Source organism: Lactuca virosa, chromosome 8 (genome assembly GCF_052849685.1).
Source record: "Lactuca virosa cultivar CGN04683 chromosome 8, Lactuca_virosa_CGN04683_v6, whole genome shotgun sequence".
Lineage (NCBI taxonomy): Eukaryota > Viridiplantae > Streptophyta > Magnoliopsida > Asterales > Asteraceae > Lactuca > Lactuca virosa.
The window spans coordinates 49,577,653-49,596,326 of NC_136433.1; the positions used below are offsets into that span (position 1 = coordinate 49,577,653).

The 18,674-nt window shown below is 31.7% G+C and overlaps 1 protein-coding gene across 1 annotated transcript; it reads right to left on the minus strand.

Annotated features, from left to right (window-relative positions):
• Positions 1–5,116: 5,116 nt before the first annotated feature.
• On the minus strand, positions 5,117–18,171 carry LOC145129986 (cytochrome P450 CYP72A219-like). The gene is made up of 5 exons (XM_079064823.1): positions 17,865–18,171; positions 6,863–7,083; positions 6,471–6,715; positions 5,681–6,065; positions 5,117–5,597 (listed from the first exon to the last, which is right to left on the minus strand). Exons 1-5 carry the CDS (start codon positions 18,136–18,138, stop codon positions 5,172–5,174), a joined length of 1,551 nt encoding a protein of 516 aa, XP_078920949.1. The 5' UTR covers positions 18,139–18,171; the 3' UTR covers positions 5,117–5,171.
• Positions 18,172–18,674: the final 503 nt, after the last annotated feature.

An 18,674-nucleotide genomic window follows, 5' to 3' on the forward strand; every position in this document is an offset into this window, starting at 1 on the left:
TCAGGGCAAAACATCGCCCTCTCATGGAACATCCTGGTGATCACTGTAACAGACTCAGTACCCTGCTTGAGGGTCAGAAACTCCTGGGCCAAACGTTCCCTCTCCACCGGGGGAACGTACTCATCACGAAACATAGCGGTGAACCTCTCCCAGGTCACTGCGGCAGACTCTGCAGGTGTGTAGTGCGCTGTCACAAACTTCCACCAGTCCTTCGCTCCCAAGCGAAGCTGGTTCAGCGCGAACCGAACTCTCAGATGCTCCGGACAAGAACACGTATAAAAGCATCCCTCAATATCAGAAACCCATCTCATCGCAGCAATCGGATCCTGCGTCCCATCAAACTCTGGTGGCTTCGTGTTGCTGAACTCTCGGTACAGCAACGAGTCACCCCCCTACGGCCTGGCAGCAGCGACGGCTGCGGTGGCCGCAGCAACAGCAGCCTCAGTGAGAGCAGCGTACCGCTCATCAAAAGTCTCGATCAACGTGGTCTTGATAGACCCGAACATCTCTGGTATCTCAGCTCGGATGGCCGCGGCCACCTCCTCGTGAATCAGCCTACGAATCTCCTCATCACTGGTACCACTGGTGCCACTGCCCCCTGGGTGATGGCGCGTCCCAACCATGATGTCTCTGAATTACAACACAAAAGGAATCAGAGACTCGCTCGAGTATATTCGCACTCGATACTCGACCCTACTTGCTCTCTTAGTACCCAAAGGATTCTTACTTAGAGTGCGCACTGCTCTGGTGTCTTCAGTAGTACGGGCCCTATACTACCGTCCACACCGCATCAGTATTCACCCTAAGTCCTCCTCCTTGGATCCCAGGTCACCAGTACTCCATATCTCACTAAACTCAGGCTACTCTCTAGTAAACCACTCATAAGTTCCTCACTGCTACCTACTTACTCTCGAAGCATCTCATAGTAGCAGTAACTCCTAGGCTAAGGCATCACAGATCAGGCCACTCTAGTCCTAATAGTAATACCTAGCCTACTCTAGCATGCATATCATATCATCACACATCTTATAACACACAATGTAAGGGTATTTTGGGAAATCACCGTTCAGGCGCTAGCTGATCGTACACACTGCTCTGCTCTGCTCTTTTCAAAATCTTTTTACTCTTTTAGAAAATTTGTTTATTTTATGAAAACTTTCTCAATTCCTCAGTTTGAGTTCAGATTCATCCGAAGATGCACCCGAATCCCTCAAACCAAGGCTCTGATACCAACTTGGAACACCGTAAATTTCAAAACAATTTTTCACTTTTTAAAATATAATTTCATTCATAAATATTTTCGAATTCCAATGTATCACATATCAAATCCATAAAAACACATCCCAAGATCATAATATATAAAATTCCAATAGTGTGTACTGATCATGCTGGCGCCTTCCCGCGATCCTCACTGGTACCTGAAACACATAACACAAAACACTGTAAGCATAAATGCTTAGTGAGTTCCCCAAAATACCACACACAACACATATTAGCCACTCGAGGCTATAACTCTAGTTGACCCTCTGGTCAATGTGTCTCAGTGGGACCCTCCAGTCCCATAACTCTGTGGGCCCTCTGGCCCTAACTCTGTGGACCTTCCGGTCCTAACTCTGTAAACTCTGTAACATACATAGCATAAGTCACATAGAAATCACATCATGCAAAAGCATACAAAATACTCTGTCACATAACTCTAATTACCACCCTAGGTAAAGTATAGTGAGAAGACTCACCTCGAGTAACTCGGTAAACCTCGATCTCTGAAATACTGCACTAGCCTTCACCTAATCACATAAATAAATTCTCTAATTAATACAACTTCTAAAGGCTAGGCCAACTCCTCTCTATAAGTTCTCTAAGAAGGGTAAAAGACCATTCTGCCCCTCTAATGGCTCATAAGTCCAAACACTGACTAATCCCTAAAAGTCAACAGAAGTCAACAGTCAACATTGACCAGACTCGCCGAGTGCACTAGAGTGACTCGGCGAGTACATGCCTGCCTCCTCGTCCCTGGTCCTCACTTGACTCACTGAGTCAACCCTATACTCCCCGGGTCGTTACAGATCGCGAGTCACGGGGCAACCCGACTCGACTCGTCGAGTCCCTTATAGACTCGGCGAGTTCCTCCCATGAAAACTCTCAAAAGATCTCTTGAGGTCAGATCTGCTTCACCAAACAGTAGATCCATCCTTCTAACATTCAAAAGTCACATAAAGGTGCAACCTTTACGTGCATGCAACCCATATCAAGCCTCAAATGGAGAAATATCACTAGAAATGGCAACCTAGTCTCCAATTGCTTATTTGCTTGCAAAAAGCTAGAAGGTAGTGACTCTATGGACCTCTCAAGGTCCATATCTGATATCATCAACATAAAGGGGACCTCATACTCACTAGATCTTCTAAAAAAGGGAGGTAAAAACCCTAAAATCATGAAATCTATCATATCAATACGAAATAGAAGGGATTATACCTCCAGAGACAATATCTCAAGATGATTAGCTCCAATCCAAGCTCCCTTCACGCTGTAGATGGATCCTCTCTTCTTTCTCTAGCAAAAAATCACCCCAAAATGAAGATTATATGCCCTTTCTTGCACTCAAGCCTTCCTCACTCTCTCTAGGGTTTCTCTGGAACAAGGTGGCCTCAAATGACGGCCATAAAGGCCTTTAAATAGGGCACAAGCCCCGAAAACTAGGGCTTCATTTAACAGCGAGGACTCGCCGAGTCCACGCATGGACTCGCCGAGTCCCTTCATTAAATCCAGGCTGGCAGAAGCGCGATTCCACTCGGCGAGTCTGAGCGCCTACTCGGCGAGTCTGAGTCCCTTTTTAAAATTCAACAAAATACTTAAAATAAGATACATGCGTATCCGGATGTTACACTATATACACGAACTGAAAACCCCTTTTTCTTGTATATGAAATAACTATACCTTTAAATAATTATATGTTTCTTCTGAAATGAAAATTTGGTGTTTGTGCTTCACAAACTATACCAATTATTTTTTATCATGTTTGTTTTGAAAAACATTTATATAATCATTTATATAAAGACATAGTAATTATCTTGTCTAGTTTCAAAATGTAAGGCCAAACATCATATTTTTGGGATGTAACGCACAAAATAGTGAAATAATTAGAATGTACCCTTCTTGTTAGAAAATCTATATTTTCGTAAAAAGCCTCAAAAACCATGTAGTTTTACAATCATAATTTTTCTTATGATTTTATAACATAGATTATGTTTTGTTTTTGTTAGTTTTTCATTTCAAAACTAAAATATCACAAATATTTGTATAAAGGCTAGTGATAACCATATCTCATGCAAATAATGTTTTATTTTCACATAGTAATAGATCATGCAAATGTTGATGTTAAAAAATTAACTTTACTTGTATCCCCCCCCCCCCTAAAAACATGAAAAACTCAAAAATGTGGGGGTATAAACTCACCTTGAGTGTGGTTGTGGGTTGTTTGAGTAAATGATGTGAAGATTTCCAAGCCTAAACACTTGAATGTGGTTGATGAACTTCCTTGGAAAAGTTATTATCCTAAGAGTTTTAACACATAATAATGTGTGTAAATAGGATGAAACTAACATGAAAGTTTATAAAAACACTAGATTTCGACGAAACACTTACCAAATATCTAAGGACAAACTTTAAGAATTAACTCTTGAAAATCTTGCACTTGTTCTTTGAGAGAAAGAATGAAGGAAAATGAAAGGAGTTGAACAATGTGATATGGTGGGGTTTCTGGGTGTTTACTGTCGTATATAAAGAGGAAAGGATGATATGATATTTTCCTAGTTAACTGTTGGTTAATACCATTGATATATGTTGGGTATAGTTTTGTATTGGAAAGGAGGAAACATCTAAATCACAAAGTTAACTTTCCTTATTTACTTTCCTCACCGAGAACCCATTGAAATCCCCTTAGTATGACCGAAATCACATGTGATTTCGGTCTAAGGAGGATTTCGGCCTAAGGGTGTTTTGGTTCAAGCATGTTTTCGGTTCTAAGTCTTCCCAACATGGTGTTTCCGGTTGGGTATCACCCATTAAATGGTGATTTCGGTCCTATAGGTCTTTAACATGGGATTTCGGTTTTAGTGTTACCCACTAAAGGGTGATTTCGGTCCTAGGCAAACCGAAATCACTAGGTTGGTGGGGTACTAGGACGAAAGCTATAAAGAAAAGCTTTAATTCATGATTTATGCTCCAACTATTTGACTTCTCTTGACTTGCTATAACTTGTTGACTTTTAAAGGTTTATTACGAACATATTTTTCAAAGTATATATTCATATTTACTTATATAAATGATCCCCTTTTGGCTTTCATAGTCTTATTGCAACAAGATTACGGTGTGAATTCACTTGTACACGGTTACAATTTAGACCTTGCTTGTTCCAAAATTTTCCAATTGTCACATACAACAAATAAATAAGTGGTTATATTTAACAACAAAACTTTATAATTTGAATCTATTAGTAAGGCTTAATAATAAAAAGGTCTCATCTTTTATTCAGAAAAGAAAGGTTTTCTTAGAAAAAAATGCATAACTATCATAAAGAAAAAGGGCATGCAAGGTTCATTCAGACAAGAAATTGCTAAAAAAAAACCTTTAAAAAAGTTCATAACTATCATAAATAAAAATTTTCTATTCAAAAGATGCATACCAAGGAGCATCCAGCTAATATGTTGAAAACATCGGTGCCCACCTAGAAATTCAAGCATTGCTCGGCACCTTGCATTAATCTGTGTAGTTGGGTCTAACCCTACTCTAGTTAGGTTTACATTTCTACATTGCATGTAGAATACGGTTGATATCTATTAGCTAGGGTTTTAATTGTATTATCGATTTCAAGTTCATGAATAAGAATACTCTCTCATGCCATGTAGACATATGTCACATTGATCGAACCACATAAAATAGTGTGACTTTGTGTGTGTGATTTATTCTTGTTTATTACTAACAAATACATTTGATTTTTTTAGTATAGTAAGCATTGTTGTCTTAGAACTAGTGTATCCATTTGCATTATGCATGATTGATTACAATACATAATGATATAAATAATACATATGTTACAGTTGAATAGATCCGTAACCACAAAAGGATAATACAACATAATTTTATTAACTAAAATATGCAAAACAAACCACCTAAAGTTTGTGTAAAGTCAAGTGAGCACCAAACTGAGGTTGTAGAGTGATTATAGTATGTGGAGCATGTGAGTACGATGGAGACAACTCAAAAGAAAAGCCTTGTAAAATCATAGCAAGGGCCATTTTTGCTTCTAGCATAGCAAAATTTTGGCCAATACATATACGAGGGCCACCTCCAAATGGTAGATATGTGGCTTGACCCTTGGTCACCTTTGACACACCTTTAGAAAATCTTTCAGGCTTAAACTCGTTCACATCTTCACCCCATATATCTTTGTCGTGGTGCATAAACAATGTGTTTAGTTGGATAAGGGTTCCTGCTGGTAAGGTTAACTTACCTAATTTGGTATCTTCATGTATCAGTCGTCTTAACATTACTGCTGGTGGATATAGTCTAAGAACCTCATTGAAAATCATGTTAATCTGCAAAATGAGATGATTAAGATACAAAAGAAATAAGAACTTTGGCATATTAGTAAATTTATAATTAATATGGATAAACTTACAACTTTTAGGTGACTTAACCCATCAATATCTAGTCTTTTATCTCCTAAGACATGTAAGACTTCTTCTCTAGCACGTGTTTGCCAATCTGTGTGTTGACCTAATAAAATCATTGTCCAAACAAGCATATTTCCCGTTGTCTCTTGTCCTGCAAAGTAGAAAAGCTTGCATTCTTCAATTACTTCCTCAATGCTTAATCCAAAATTGTTACTCCCTTGTTGTTTGATTTCTTTGTAATTGGAATCCAAAAGAATACTCAAAAGGTCGTCATTAATAGTTTCTCCAGCTTTCATCGCAACCACTCGTTTATCAATAATGCTCTTTATTGAAGCCTTCACCTCACGGTCAATATGTTTCAACCTCTTGTTGTCTTTTGTCGGCAAAAATCTATAAAATCTTATTTGATTACCATAAAATACCAAAATGTAGTGATTGTACCGACATAACCACCAAATGATATATCACCAGACAGTTTAAAGTGTTATGTTTAAATATGCATACTATTAGTTTACTTAGCGAGAAATAAGTTGCCATGACACAAATAGTAACAAACTATTTTTTAACAAAACAGGTTATTTAAATAAAGCAATATCAGAAGATAAGCAGTTAGGACAATACGTTCGCAAAATACTATCAAAAGAAAAGTATTTTGTAAACAAAAAGACCTCATTACTTACATTCTATTAGTACTTTCTAAAAATAATTGTACTTTGAAAATAAACAAATTATATATAGTTGGTTATCTATTTAAGACATTAACCTTTTTAAAATGTTGTTTTGAAATGTATTTACCTTGATCCTAGAATGAAAATCGACTGTATACCCTTTATAATCAACTCAGCTTGTTCTTTTTGAAATTCAAAAATCTTTTTTCCTTCCTCAAAACTACTACCAAATGCTGTACGTGAAATTACATCACTTGAAAAGGTTTGTAAATGAGGCCACACATCCACTTCACACGAGCTTTCTTTGGTTACCAGTTTCCCCCATTTTTCGATCATCTCACTGCAGCTCAAATAAAATGCAGGTACCATATGCTGCCAAAAAAGCACAAATTCACCCACATGATGTTTATATATATATATATATATATATATATATATATATATATATATATATATATATATATATATATACAGGTTACATAGTGTATTGAAAAGGAGAAAAGAGCAGTTTTAAGAAACCTTAAGCTTCTCGACATGGAATGCGGGGTTGATGATTTTTCTATGTTTAATCCATTGGTCACCTTCTGCATTGATTAATCCTCTTGGTAGCAACTTTGTTAACGGATGTCTACCCCATGGCTTTTGAAATTGATAATAGTTAGCCAAAATTTCCCGTATCATAGTTGGTTCAAATATGTGCACCATAGGTTTTGTCCCCATCCATGTGAAGCAAATCTTACCTAGAAATTAGGACAAAAACCCAACAAAAGAAAATTGACACACGTTTTACATACTACTTTTTCAAAGAATATGCAAAAATCCAAAACATTACAATGAGGACAAAAATGTTAGGGAATCATCAAAATATATATATAAAAAAATAATAACTTTCGATATCCCATGCATGGTACCTACATTTTTTATCAATTTATTGTTTTCGATAGTATGCAGATTATGAATCAGTGATCGACAATGTTATGCAATCTCCTATTTTGAATACACAAACTCAACAACTTCAACTTTGGATATCCCATCTGTGGTACCACATTTTTCATCAATTTATTATCTCTGTTGGTTTTGAGGTAAATACAGTAGATGATTTTATGTATCACAGATTAAGTGGGAGTAAATTTATCTTTCTGGTTTTGGGCAGATATCTATGCAACCCATGTTTGGATCATAAGCAAGCAGCCAAATAGATTTTGAGATATCTATATATAACAAAAGGCTATATGCTCAACTATAGGAAATCAGATGTTTTGGAGATCATTTTTATTAAGAATTTTATTTTATTAGATGCCAAAATGGTTATCGATCCATATCAGGATACTTTTACATTTTAGCATGATGAGCCATTTCATGGACAGACTTCGGTAGCTTCTTCCATAACGACAACATGATTTGTAGCATGGAATATGTTTGCGGAAATTTGTCACGAGGCTACACGTTATTGGTATTGAAAGACCACTAAAGTTATGATAATAAGGCAGCAATGTTATATTCCAACAACAAAAGTGCTATTAAGTCAAAGAATATTGACATCAAGTTTCCTTGTGTTAATACAATAGTGCAAAATGGAAATATATGTAGCATATATAAACAAACTCCATGAAAGATGATCCGCTCATAAATAGATTACCTCCTTAGGTATTTCATGAGCATACTACACACCTTGGTGTGATATTTGGTTTTAGTGGGAGTTTTATGGTGCTTTATGTTTTGTTTAAGAACAATTATGTTTTTCTGTACATAATTAAGAATTCGGTTAACTTCATTATTAGTTGCACTTATTTGAAGTTTGATCTCACTTCAATCTAAAGAGGAACTCGTTGGAAATCTATTTAGATTTTAAAACCACACATCATGTTTAATCTATGTCGTTAGTTATATATTTATATGTGACCATTGATGGATTTAGTTACGTAAATTGTAATGAATACCGCTTTGATCCTATACTATTATGATTAGTAGACGATATTGTTTAAGGGTACCAATATTATGATAACATTCATTAAAGCGTTTATATGGTTATACATACATTTATATATTGGTGGTCTAGTGGGAGATTATTAGATAATAATGGGACCACTTGATATATATGTAATGTTATCATTAATTTCATTTATTATGGTAAGAATATAAATTGTTGATGAACCAATTTATCAAATATTTACTTACTTTATGGGTTGAGTTCCCAGTTTGACTCAAGATCTTCAAGATCTCTTTCATCTTTCACATTAGAGTATCTCTCTCTCTCTCTCTCTCTATATATATATATATATATATATATATATATATATATATATATATATATATATATATATATATATATATATATATATATATATATGATGAAGAGCAGATCAATAGATACGGAAATATACAAAGAATATCATTTTTTGATTGATGAGGGTTATATAGAGTTTATTGAGATCAACCGGAAAACTCATTCTTCTCACAGATTCTGAAAACTCAATGGAATCACGTATGTAATAATAGTTCTTTTATGTTTAAGTTTTCTTTTAATTAGATCCGAGATTAAAGATCTAAAGTTTATGCTTCTGCGTTTATGTTTTGGTTATCAAAATAACCAACATTTTATATTTAGGTAATTCTAAAGACATGAATTCAATTCCAAATACCCATGTTTTGAAAACCAAACCGGATCGGCCGGAACAACCGGTCCCGGAACCGGTTCTTAGATGCCAAAAAGTTGTTCATTATGTGAACCTGTTTTCACCGATGCCAGTTAAACCGGGAATTTCAAAAAAAAAATTGTAATTTTTATATAATTAAAACTAATAATGATTTAATTATAACATCATCCGGTTTTTAAGACCGAACCAACTGATTTGACCAATTAAACCATCAACTTGATAAAACAGTCAATTCGATCTACTGTCGGGTTTCAAAACCTTGCCGAATTGATTGAATTATATATGCCAGTGAGGAAATTTGAGTAATATTAATATATTAAATTAAATAGGCCACATAAAGGGAGGTTATTTAAATTCTTGAATCCTTTACCTTTTAATTTACATTAAATGCCCTTAAACTCATATTGATTTTCAAATCAAACCTTAACACTTTTTAAAATTTTACTAGATATGTATTCGCGCAAAGCAGCGGTCATAAATAGCTCTCAGATGAATTTAGTATTTTAAAATTGTCATTTTGCTCAAAATTGAATTTCTTAATAATCTTTTTTAATTCAAGTCTTTAAATTTTTGAAAAGTATTAATGATTTGTGTATGCATAATTGATTTATACAAAAAAATTTGTATCTTATACCTCATACATTTCAATATATGACTAATATGTTTTATAATATATATATATATATATATATATATATATATATATATATATATATAATTGAGGACTTTAAGTGACTTATGTAACATCCCAAGACCAGGTATACTCTATAAACCCTTGTTCTTTTGGTAATTATCAAGTTTGGTCCTTATATGAGAAAAGGGTGGTAAATGAGTACGTGGGGCGTACGTGAGTGTACGCTTAGCGTACTCATAAGCGTGTTATTGACGTGGAAGCCACCTAGTACGTTGGGCGTACTAGAGGGTACGCTAGGCGTACTAGACCCAAAGTGAAAACCCTAATTTGGGGTGTGCCCCTATATAAAGGACATGATGGCCTTATTTATGGCCATCATTCCCAGACATCAAACCTCTCAAACCCTAATTTCTCATCCCTTGAGCTTGTGAGGCCATTTGTGAGTTATTGAGTGTTCTTGTGTTTCTTTGGTGTGAAGAAGAAGCTTTGAAAAGGAAGGAGTGGGAGTTCAGGCTTTGGATCTGAGCCTATCTGTGGTTGGAGCTTCAGTTAGAGGTATAAAGCTCAAAGCTTTCTCACTCTTTTGATTTGTGCATTATTTTAGTCCATTTTAGGGTTTTTGTCCCAAAGTTGGATGCTTTATGCGATATTGAGCTCCAGAGTTTATCATCAGCTCCTTTGAGTGTTTTGAGTGGTGTAGAGTCATAAAAATCGAGACTTGGACGTTTGAATCAAACCATGCATGAGTTATGAGCATATTTGAGAATAGAGAGTGAGAGTTTTGAAGTTTGTGGCTTTATCAGCCATGCAAAGGCATAAAGTCGCAGACTTTATGGAGTAAGAGTCTTTAGGACGTCCAAATCTGAAATTTTAGCTAAGGTCTTAACGAATTAAGACCAAACGAGTGAGAAGAACAAAACTGGGACGTACGCTGAGTGTAATCCTAGTACGCGCAGTGTAGGACTGTGAATCCCCGATGCATGTGTGGCAAAGGAGTAGGCCCAACGTAGTGAGCTTGTACGTGTCGCGTACGCACTGCCGTTGATTTTGAGTTGACTTTTCGGGTTTGGTCAATTTGTGGACTATTAAGGCCATGGAAGAGTAAAATGGTCTTTTATCCTTCAATGAGTTTGTAGAAGGATTACTCTAGCTTCTTTGAGAGCCGTTATTAATTAGAAATAATTATCGTTTGTGTTAGGTGGAGGCTAGACTGGTGATTTAAGTTCAAGGCTATCCAATTTCTTACGAGGTGAGGCTTCTCACTATACTTACCTGAGTGGTAATACCGAGCGGCCGGAGGGCCTTATCTGAGTTATTTGACTGGAGGGTCCTATGTGATTATATTGAGTTATGTGATATTGTGCTTTTCTGTCTTTGTGTTATTTGCTATGTTATTCTGTGTTTTTCTGAGATCGGACCGGAGGGTCCAAACCAAGTTGTGAGACTGGAGGGTCTTCACTGAGATATAGGACTGGAGGGTCCAACCCGAGCTGTGAGACAGGAGGGTCCTCACCGAGATACAGGACTTGAGGGTCCAACCCGAGCTGTGAGACCGGAGGGTCCTCACTGAGACACATGACCAGAGGGTCCACACCGAGTTATATCCATGAGAGGCTTATTATTTATGTATGTGGTATTTTGGGGAACTCACTAAGATTTATGCTTACCTTGTTGTGTGATATGTGTTTCAGGTACTTCTCAGGATCGTGGGAAGGCACCGGCTTGATGGTACACACTGGAGCGAGATTATTTTTATGATTCTGGGATAGTGATTTTTACTCGTGGATTTATTGACATTTGAGACACTTGTGGTTTTTGAGAAAATGTAAAATGAGTTTAATGTGTTTTAAAAATGAAAATTTTGGTTTGAAAATTTACGTTGTTACAACTTATAAATATAACACAGAGACCACATTGATATATTAATACAAAAAATTGTTTTATTTATAGAGATCTCAATAACTATAAATAATAAAACATAAACTTGATTTTATTAGTTATTGGATACTATAACTGTAAAATTATTACAATTATTGTGTGTTGTAAACAAAGAAATGTAGGAATTCTGTCGAGCAGCATAAATATTCCCATCCAGCAGACCTTGATGATCTGTAGTAACACCAAAAGTGGCAAAATAGTTGGCATTGGATATGTTATTTGTAAATCAACATTCACATAATGATCACATCCAATAAGAGCAATAACAACAACTATATGAGTTGAGATGTCTTGGGGATCAAGCCATAATGGAAAACATGTTGACGGACTATCTTTGCTTAAAAAATGAACTATTACACCATATTTGTTAACAATGAGAAAGCCAGTGACCGGCATAATAAACCAACGATATTTTGGCGTGAAACGTGATCTATTGAAATTCAGTGGGTGATTTATGGTGTTTAAATCGTAATAAAAAAATATGTGTGTACTCAACCGAGTGCGCTAACAACTCATTCTGTAAATTTAAACGAATTTGACGCCAATTATCTTCAATGTAACCAAGACACACATCTATTATACGAAATCCAGAATTTCCATCTCCCCTCGCGTTTTGTATGTGTGTGACATATGGATGAAATTCAATTGGAATTTCATTCATAAGTGGATCTGAATATTTGCTCTTGGTTGAAGTATGTGTTATGAATCAATTGTTCCTGATTAAAGGTTGGGTTGAACATTAAAGGTTCTCGGAACGAGTACGTTTTGTGCCTATCCGATTCATGGTTTAGATCATACAAATTAGACCCCATATAATCAGGTGTATAAGTAGAAATGCTACGTCTAAAAGGATATTGAGTTGGTGACGCTTGAGTTGGTTGATCTTGAGTTTGTGGATCTTGAGTTGGCGGGTCTCGGTTTAAATCAATATGAATTTTCCTAACGTTGTTAACGGCGTGATTAAGTTTAGTAACTTTCTTGCTACACTTAACTTAACATGACTTATTTTTTATGAGAGCCATTCTCTATCAGTCATGATAAGACGCAGCAACATACATCATTCCATTACCGATTTTAGTCGGTCTAAAGCCCAAACACAGTCACGATAACGCGCGGCAACATACATTCTTCCATTATCGATTTTAAGCAAACACACAAGCGAATAATTTTTTGGATGTGTTAGTTTGTTTAAAAATTATCTTATTCGTGTTTGTTCGTTGACATGTTAAACAAATACAAACAAACAAGTATAAACGATTATAAATGAACGAATATTCCAATCAAAATATGATTTTATTCAAAGCCCGTTAACAAAATGGTGACATTATCTTTTTAACAATTTAATTTGCAAAATAATATTCTTGTTATAATTAATAAAAAAAAAATGGCCATCTTAAGTATTAAAATAATATTCAAAACATCTTTTGTTAAAAAGATGAGGGTGTAAATTATTTATTAAAAAAAAAAAAAAAAAAAAAAAAAAAAAAAAAAAAAAAAGTCTAAATGAAAATTAGACAAATACATGACTATTTGATTCAACACACATTCCTATGAAAATAACATATTCGATGATACTTTTAAAAGGTGTAATATATTATTATTATTATTATTATTATTATTATTATTATGGGAGGTCTTAAATGAAAATATTGGATAGATTGATCGGACATTATTATAAGTACTAATTACGTACACAAATATGAGTGTCGTAAGGCTTTTTATATCATATGTTTTCATTAATCAAGATAGCGTGTTAATTATCATTTTGTTACACACGAAAACGAGAAACATACATTTTTTTTATTTTTCTATGTTGTACATTGAATAATTAACATTTGCATAGTTGTCATGTTTGGTGACGTGGCTTTGAAAAAAACAATGATGTGTCAATCCTGGTACTAAAATCAACCGACAAATTGCAAAAATCTATCAATCATGGTACTAAAACCACTCTATGATTTATGATGCCAAATATGCTGAACTAATAAACCTAAGATAACATATATAATCATATCAATTAACTACTACATATATGAAATAGAAAAATGAAAATATGCAGGAGTTGAAATGCAAAATCTCATAACAAACAGACAATGTATTCATTATAATATTCTTAAACTCCAACCCATAACTTGATTTACTTTCAAGATTTTAGAAGTTTCACTATTATCTATCTCTTACATCACATCTTTATGCCGAACACATATTAGGCTATATATATATTATAGTTAAAAATGAAAATTATGTAAGAGGAAGATAAATATAAAATTTATAAAAATCTTGGAATTAAATCAACTTAGAAGTTGAATTAGAAGAACATTGGACAATTACAATGTGTATATATGATACAAAACGATTTAATATGGTGAGTTTAGATACCTAAGCTTATATATACCCTTAAGGGTATATTCACTTTTCCTTATATATATATATATATATATATATATATATATATATATATATATATATATATATATATATATATATATATATATATAAGCTAGCATATTTTCTTGAATCTCATGCATTTGAAACCTCTATAAAAATTTGTCAACATCTCATGCATTTGAAACTCCCATACCCTTTCACCTTCAAAGTAATTAATCACACATAATCTCATTCCAAGAAAATCACACACTCTATAAGTTCAACACCTCATGCATTTGAAACCCCCACACCCTTTAACCTTCATTATATATGCAGTTATATTAGTACATTTTTCTTACAACAAGTTGTCATTTGGTTGAAGATATTATGATTCAAAAGTTTTCATACAGTTAAAGCATTCACGATCCAAATATGATGATTTGAAGAAATGGATTATGTCGCATCGATGGTAATTGTAATATGATTTTTCCTTTCAACCAAAACAAATGAAGCTTTTCTGTTCTTTCTTTATATTCAATTTTCATTGACCTTTATATGTGATTTGTATGTATTATTCAATCTTGAATGTGACTCTCCAAACATCAATGTTTTGCATGGAATATCTTTCTCATTCTTCTTTTTAAAGAAAAACATTTTGATTGCAGGTTAGTGAAGAATTGTCATCAAGTTTCTATGGTTGAATGGTGTTCAATAAAGAAAGAAGATTCAGAAAACGGATATAAGTTTTTTTGGTTTGAGCAAACTAGACGAATTTAGTTTTTTCTTTTGATTTAAACGTATATTTATGTAACATTTTTATTTATATATTCAACCAGCCAATGTTCTTATTTATTTTATTGTAGTTTTTCTATTTTGATTATGTTTATTTTCTATTATTTTTTTGGTCGGGTTATCCTACACAACATATTTACAATACAATATTTAAAAGATAACATGATTTTTAACATTTGATATGTAATTATGATGACTTATCATGATATCTTCTTCATATGAAAGTAATTTATCCATATTACTACGACAACAATGACATATGACATTTACGAAAATATATATTATATGTGATTTGTTTAACATATATATATATATATATATATATATATATATATATATATATATATATATATGCACCTATGTATGTTATAAATTTATAATTAAATATCTTTATGTTTAATAATTGAAGAGATTAAAATGATGCATCAAAACCAATTATTTAGACGAATATAATAATAATAATAATAATAATAATAATAATAATAATAATAATAATAAATACACATTTCCGATTACTATATTCATTTGAAACTCACACTACAACTCAAGAGTTTTCTAATTTATGTATATCTATTAGTTACAACTCAACAGTTTTTAACTTATGATTATTAATTAGTAATCACTAATAACTTTTTATTTTCCTTTCTTTTATAAAGTTGTAATGTTTTGCTTATTAGAAACATTAATGTATTTGAAGAGATTTGTGATTTAAATATGAAAAGTTAATATAAATGTTGCAATAAATGATTTAGTGTTTTTATGTTATTAAAAGTTGTAGTGTTTATTTTTCATATTTTTTATTATTCGTTGTATATATATCTTTTTTAATACAAATGTTATAATAGATGTTTTTATATTTTTATGTTACTAAAAGTTGTAGTTCATATTTTTGTTCATACATTTTATTACCCGTTATATACAGATTATCATACGTTTGATATATAATTTACACAATTTTAAACGGTTTATAAAATTATCAAATAATTATATATATCACGATGACTTAAAAATTAAAACTATAATCATCATACTATATTATAAATGAAGTATTTTTTTTCTTTCACCACATTCATTTGAAACTCCCAACTTTTAATATTTTCATACAATATACTTAATTTATTAATTTAAATATGCTTTTAGTTGTAAACATTATCATAAATGAAAGAATTTGTGACTTATCAATATGATATACTTAATTTGTTAACTTCAATATATAGTTAAATAAATAACCTACATTAATATATCAAATAAGCTTAAAAAATTTGTGTAAATTTAAAACCTAAAGTAAAATATCAAATAATGTTTAAAAAATTCAATATATATTTTTTAACATAGTTAAAAGGAAAACATTAAATATAATAATAATAAAAGAACATAAATTGATGAATCGAATTAACTAAAAGGTGTCTGAAAACTATATTCTAACAATATATTTTTAATCTGCGTTGCGCAACGCGCGAGAATTCGTCTAGTATACTTATAAATGAAGCATTGTTCCTTTCACCACATTCATTTGAAACTCCCATGTATTTTTCCTTTCACCACATTCATTTGAAACTCCCATGATTTTTCAATTTCTTTCTAATAATAATTATAATTTGGTTAATTATGTTAAATAAATATCTAACCTAAAGTGTAATTATATATAAACTAAATCTCAATATTAAAATAATATTTTTACTTCTACTTATAAAGTTATGTTTTTAAAATTTTAACAAATTATACTTAATTTATTAGTTTTAATATATTGTTGGATGTAAACCATTATCATTTTAAAGATATAATTTTGGCACAATTTGTATAAAATACTTAAATTATTAATTTAAATATAACATTACAGGGTCAACTTAAATATAAATTTTAATTTAACTTAAACAACCAAATAATATTTTGTAAATAGTTAAAGTGATAAATTATAGTGTCTTTCTAATAATGATTATAAGTTGGTTAATAAGGTTAAATAAATATCAAACATAAAGTATAATCATACATGAACTAAATTTCAATTTTAAAATAATATCTTTACTTCTACTTATAAAGTTATATCTTTAACTTTTAACATATTATACTTAATTTATTAGATTTAATATGTTGTTATATGTAAACCATTAATAGTTTAAAGCTACAACTTTTGAACAGTTTGGACAAAAATTATAATAGATGTGTATATATATATATATATATATATATATATATATATATATATATATATATATATAATCATATAATTCAAAATAATCAAGATATTATATCATTTAGTATACGGATTATTATATCAAATTTAACAATAACGTTATTGTTATATTTAAAAATATATATTTATAAAGACTTCAACTATATATATGTTTCTACGCATTACAATGTCAATTTAAATATAAATTTCAGTTCCACTTAAAAACCAAAAAATATTTTGTAAATAGTTAAAAGTGATAAATTGTAGTGATAAATGCAAAAACGAAATTGTAGTCTCAATTTAACTAAAATATTTATAAAGATATTTTTATAATCTTTAAAAGTTTCCAAATAAGTAGCTTAAAATAACTTACAAAAACAATAGTTAAAAATAACTCTATATAAATGATTATATTGTTACCTTTAAAATCAAAAAATAATGTTTGATGTTTTAAATAATTATAATGATAGAAATTAAAACATTAAGCAAATAAATTTTAAAAAATTAATTAACAATAACAACAACTATAAATAACATTAAACTATATATTATATTTAATTTTATTCATGTGTAACTCGCGGTTAAAAGTCATTCAAACGATTGACATTATGAAGTTATAATAGATGTATATATTATTATGTAATTCAAAATAATCAATATATTATATCAATTTAGTATAAAAATTATTATATCAAATTTAACAACAACGTTATGTTATATTTTAAAAAAACATGTGTTTATAAAGACTTCACATATATAGGTGTTTCTGCGCAACACGCGGGCATTTGCCATATATATATATATATATATATATATATATATATATATATATATATATATATATATATATATATAGAGAGAGAGAGAGAGAGAGAGAACTCGCCAACCAAAAAAAGTCGTAATTAACGGTCTTAATTAAAACATAACTTTATCGAATTTATAAAAAAACTCAAGACGTACCATGAGTAGCGATTGACTTATGGATGAAGGGCAACACACGAGGAACTATATCGTGAGTAAGATTCATGGGTTTCGATTTGGCTCCCCTTGTCATCTGCATCATCTCTTTCAAATCTCCAAAAACAAACCTATAAGAGTTACCTCTAAGACCTTGATCTCTTAGAAATTTTTCTATCTTTTTTGGTTTAAACCACAACCAGTTGGAAATCCTCCATATATATAACCCCATGATTGTTGCTACTCCAAGAACACAAAGAACTGCAATTGCTTCCATCCCTCGTGATTAGCTTTTGAAGCTTGTGGAGGTGATAAGAAAAAGATAGTTATTTATCATTGTGCAATGTTCAGTTTACCACCTTATAGTTTGAGAAATTGATGGTTATGATCCATATGTTTTTTATTGTTGTCTGCCTCGTCAAATGATTGTTGTAGGGCGTAGGTAGTATAGTGTAAATGTATAATATAAGCAAATAATAGTAAACAAAATTTCTTTGATTCTTAAAAGTAATATCTTGTTAAAATGGACTATGACGTTTGAGAGTATTGGTGAAAAAAAAGGATAAGAAAAATAGTAGGCTGCTTAAGTTGGAATTACTTTGTAGTTGAGGGTGAATATATAAAAACCTTTATATAAGAATTCCAGGTATTGTTAATTATAGGTCAAAACCACTTAGACGGTCAAAACCACTACTAATATACAACAATTAATAACGTAGAAAGTATTGAAATGTGAACCAGTAAAAATCTCCAACAATACTAAACCCATTATTAACAAAATTACATTTCTGGTCCTTTATCATATAATTTATT

Excerpts from the sequence above, each read along its gene's own strand:
- LOC145129986 (XM_079064823.1), bottom strand. The coding sequence starts at position 18,138 with ATGGAAGCAATTGCAGTTCTTTGTGTTCTTGGAGTAGCAACAATCATG. Across the intron at positions 6,716-6,862 it reads TCCATGTCGAGAAGCTTAAG|CATATGGTACCTGCATTTTA; the intron begins GTTTCTTAAAAC and ends CTTTTTTGGCAG. Across the intron at positions 6,066-6,470 it reads ATTTTCATTCTAGGATCAAG|ATTTTTGCCGACAAAAGACA; the intron begins GTAAATACATTT and ends AAGATTTTATAG.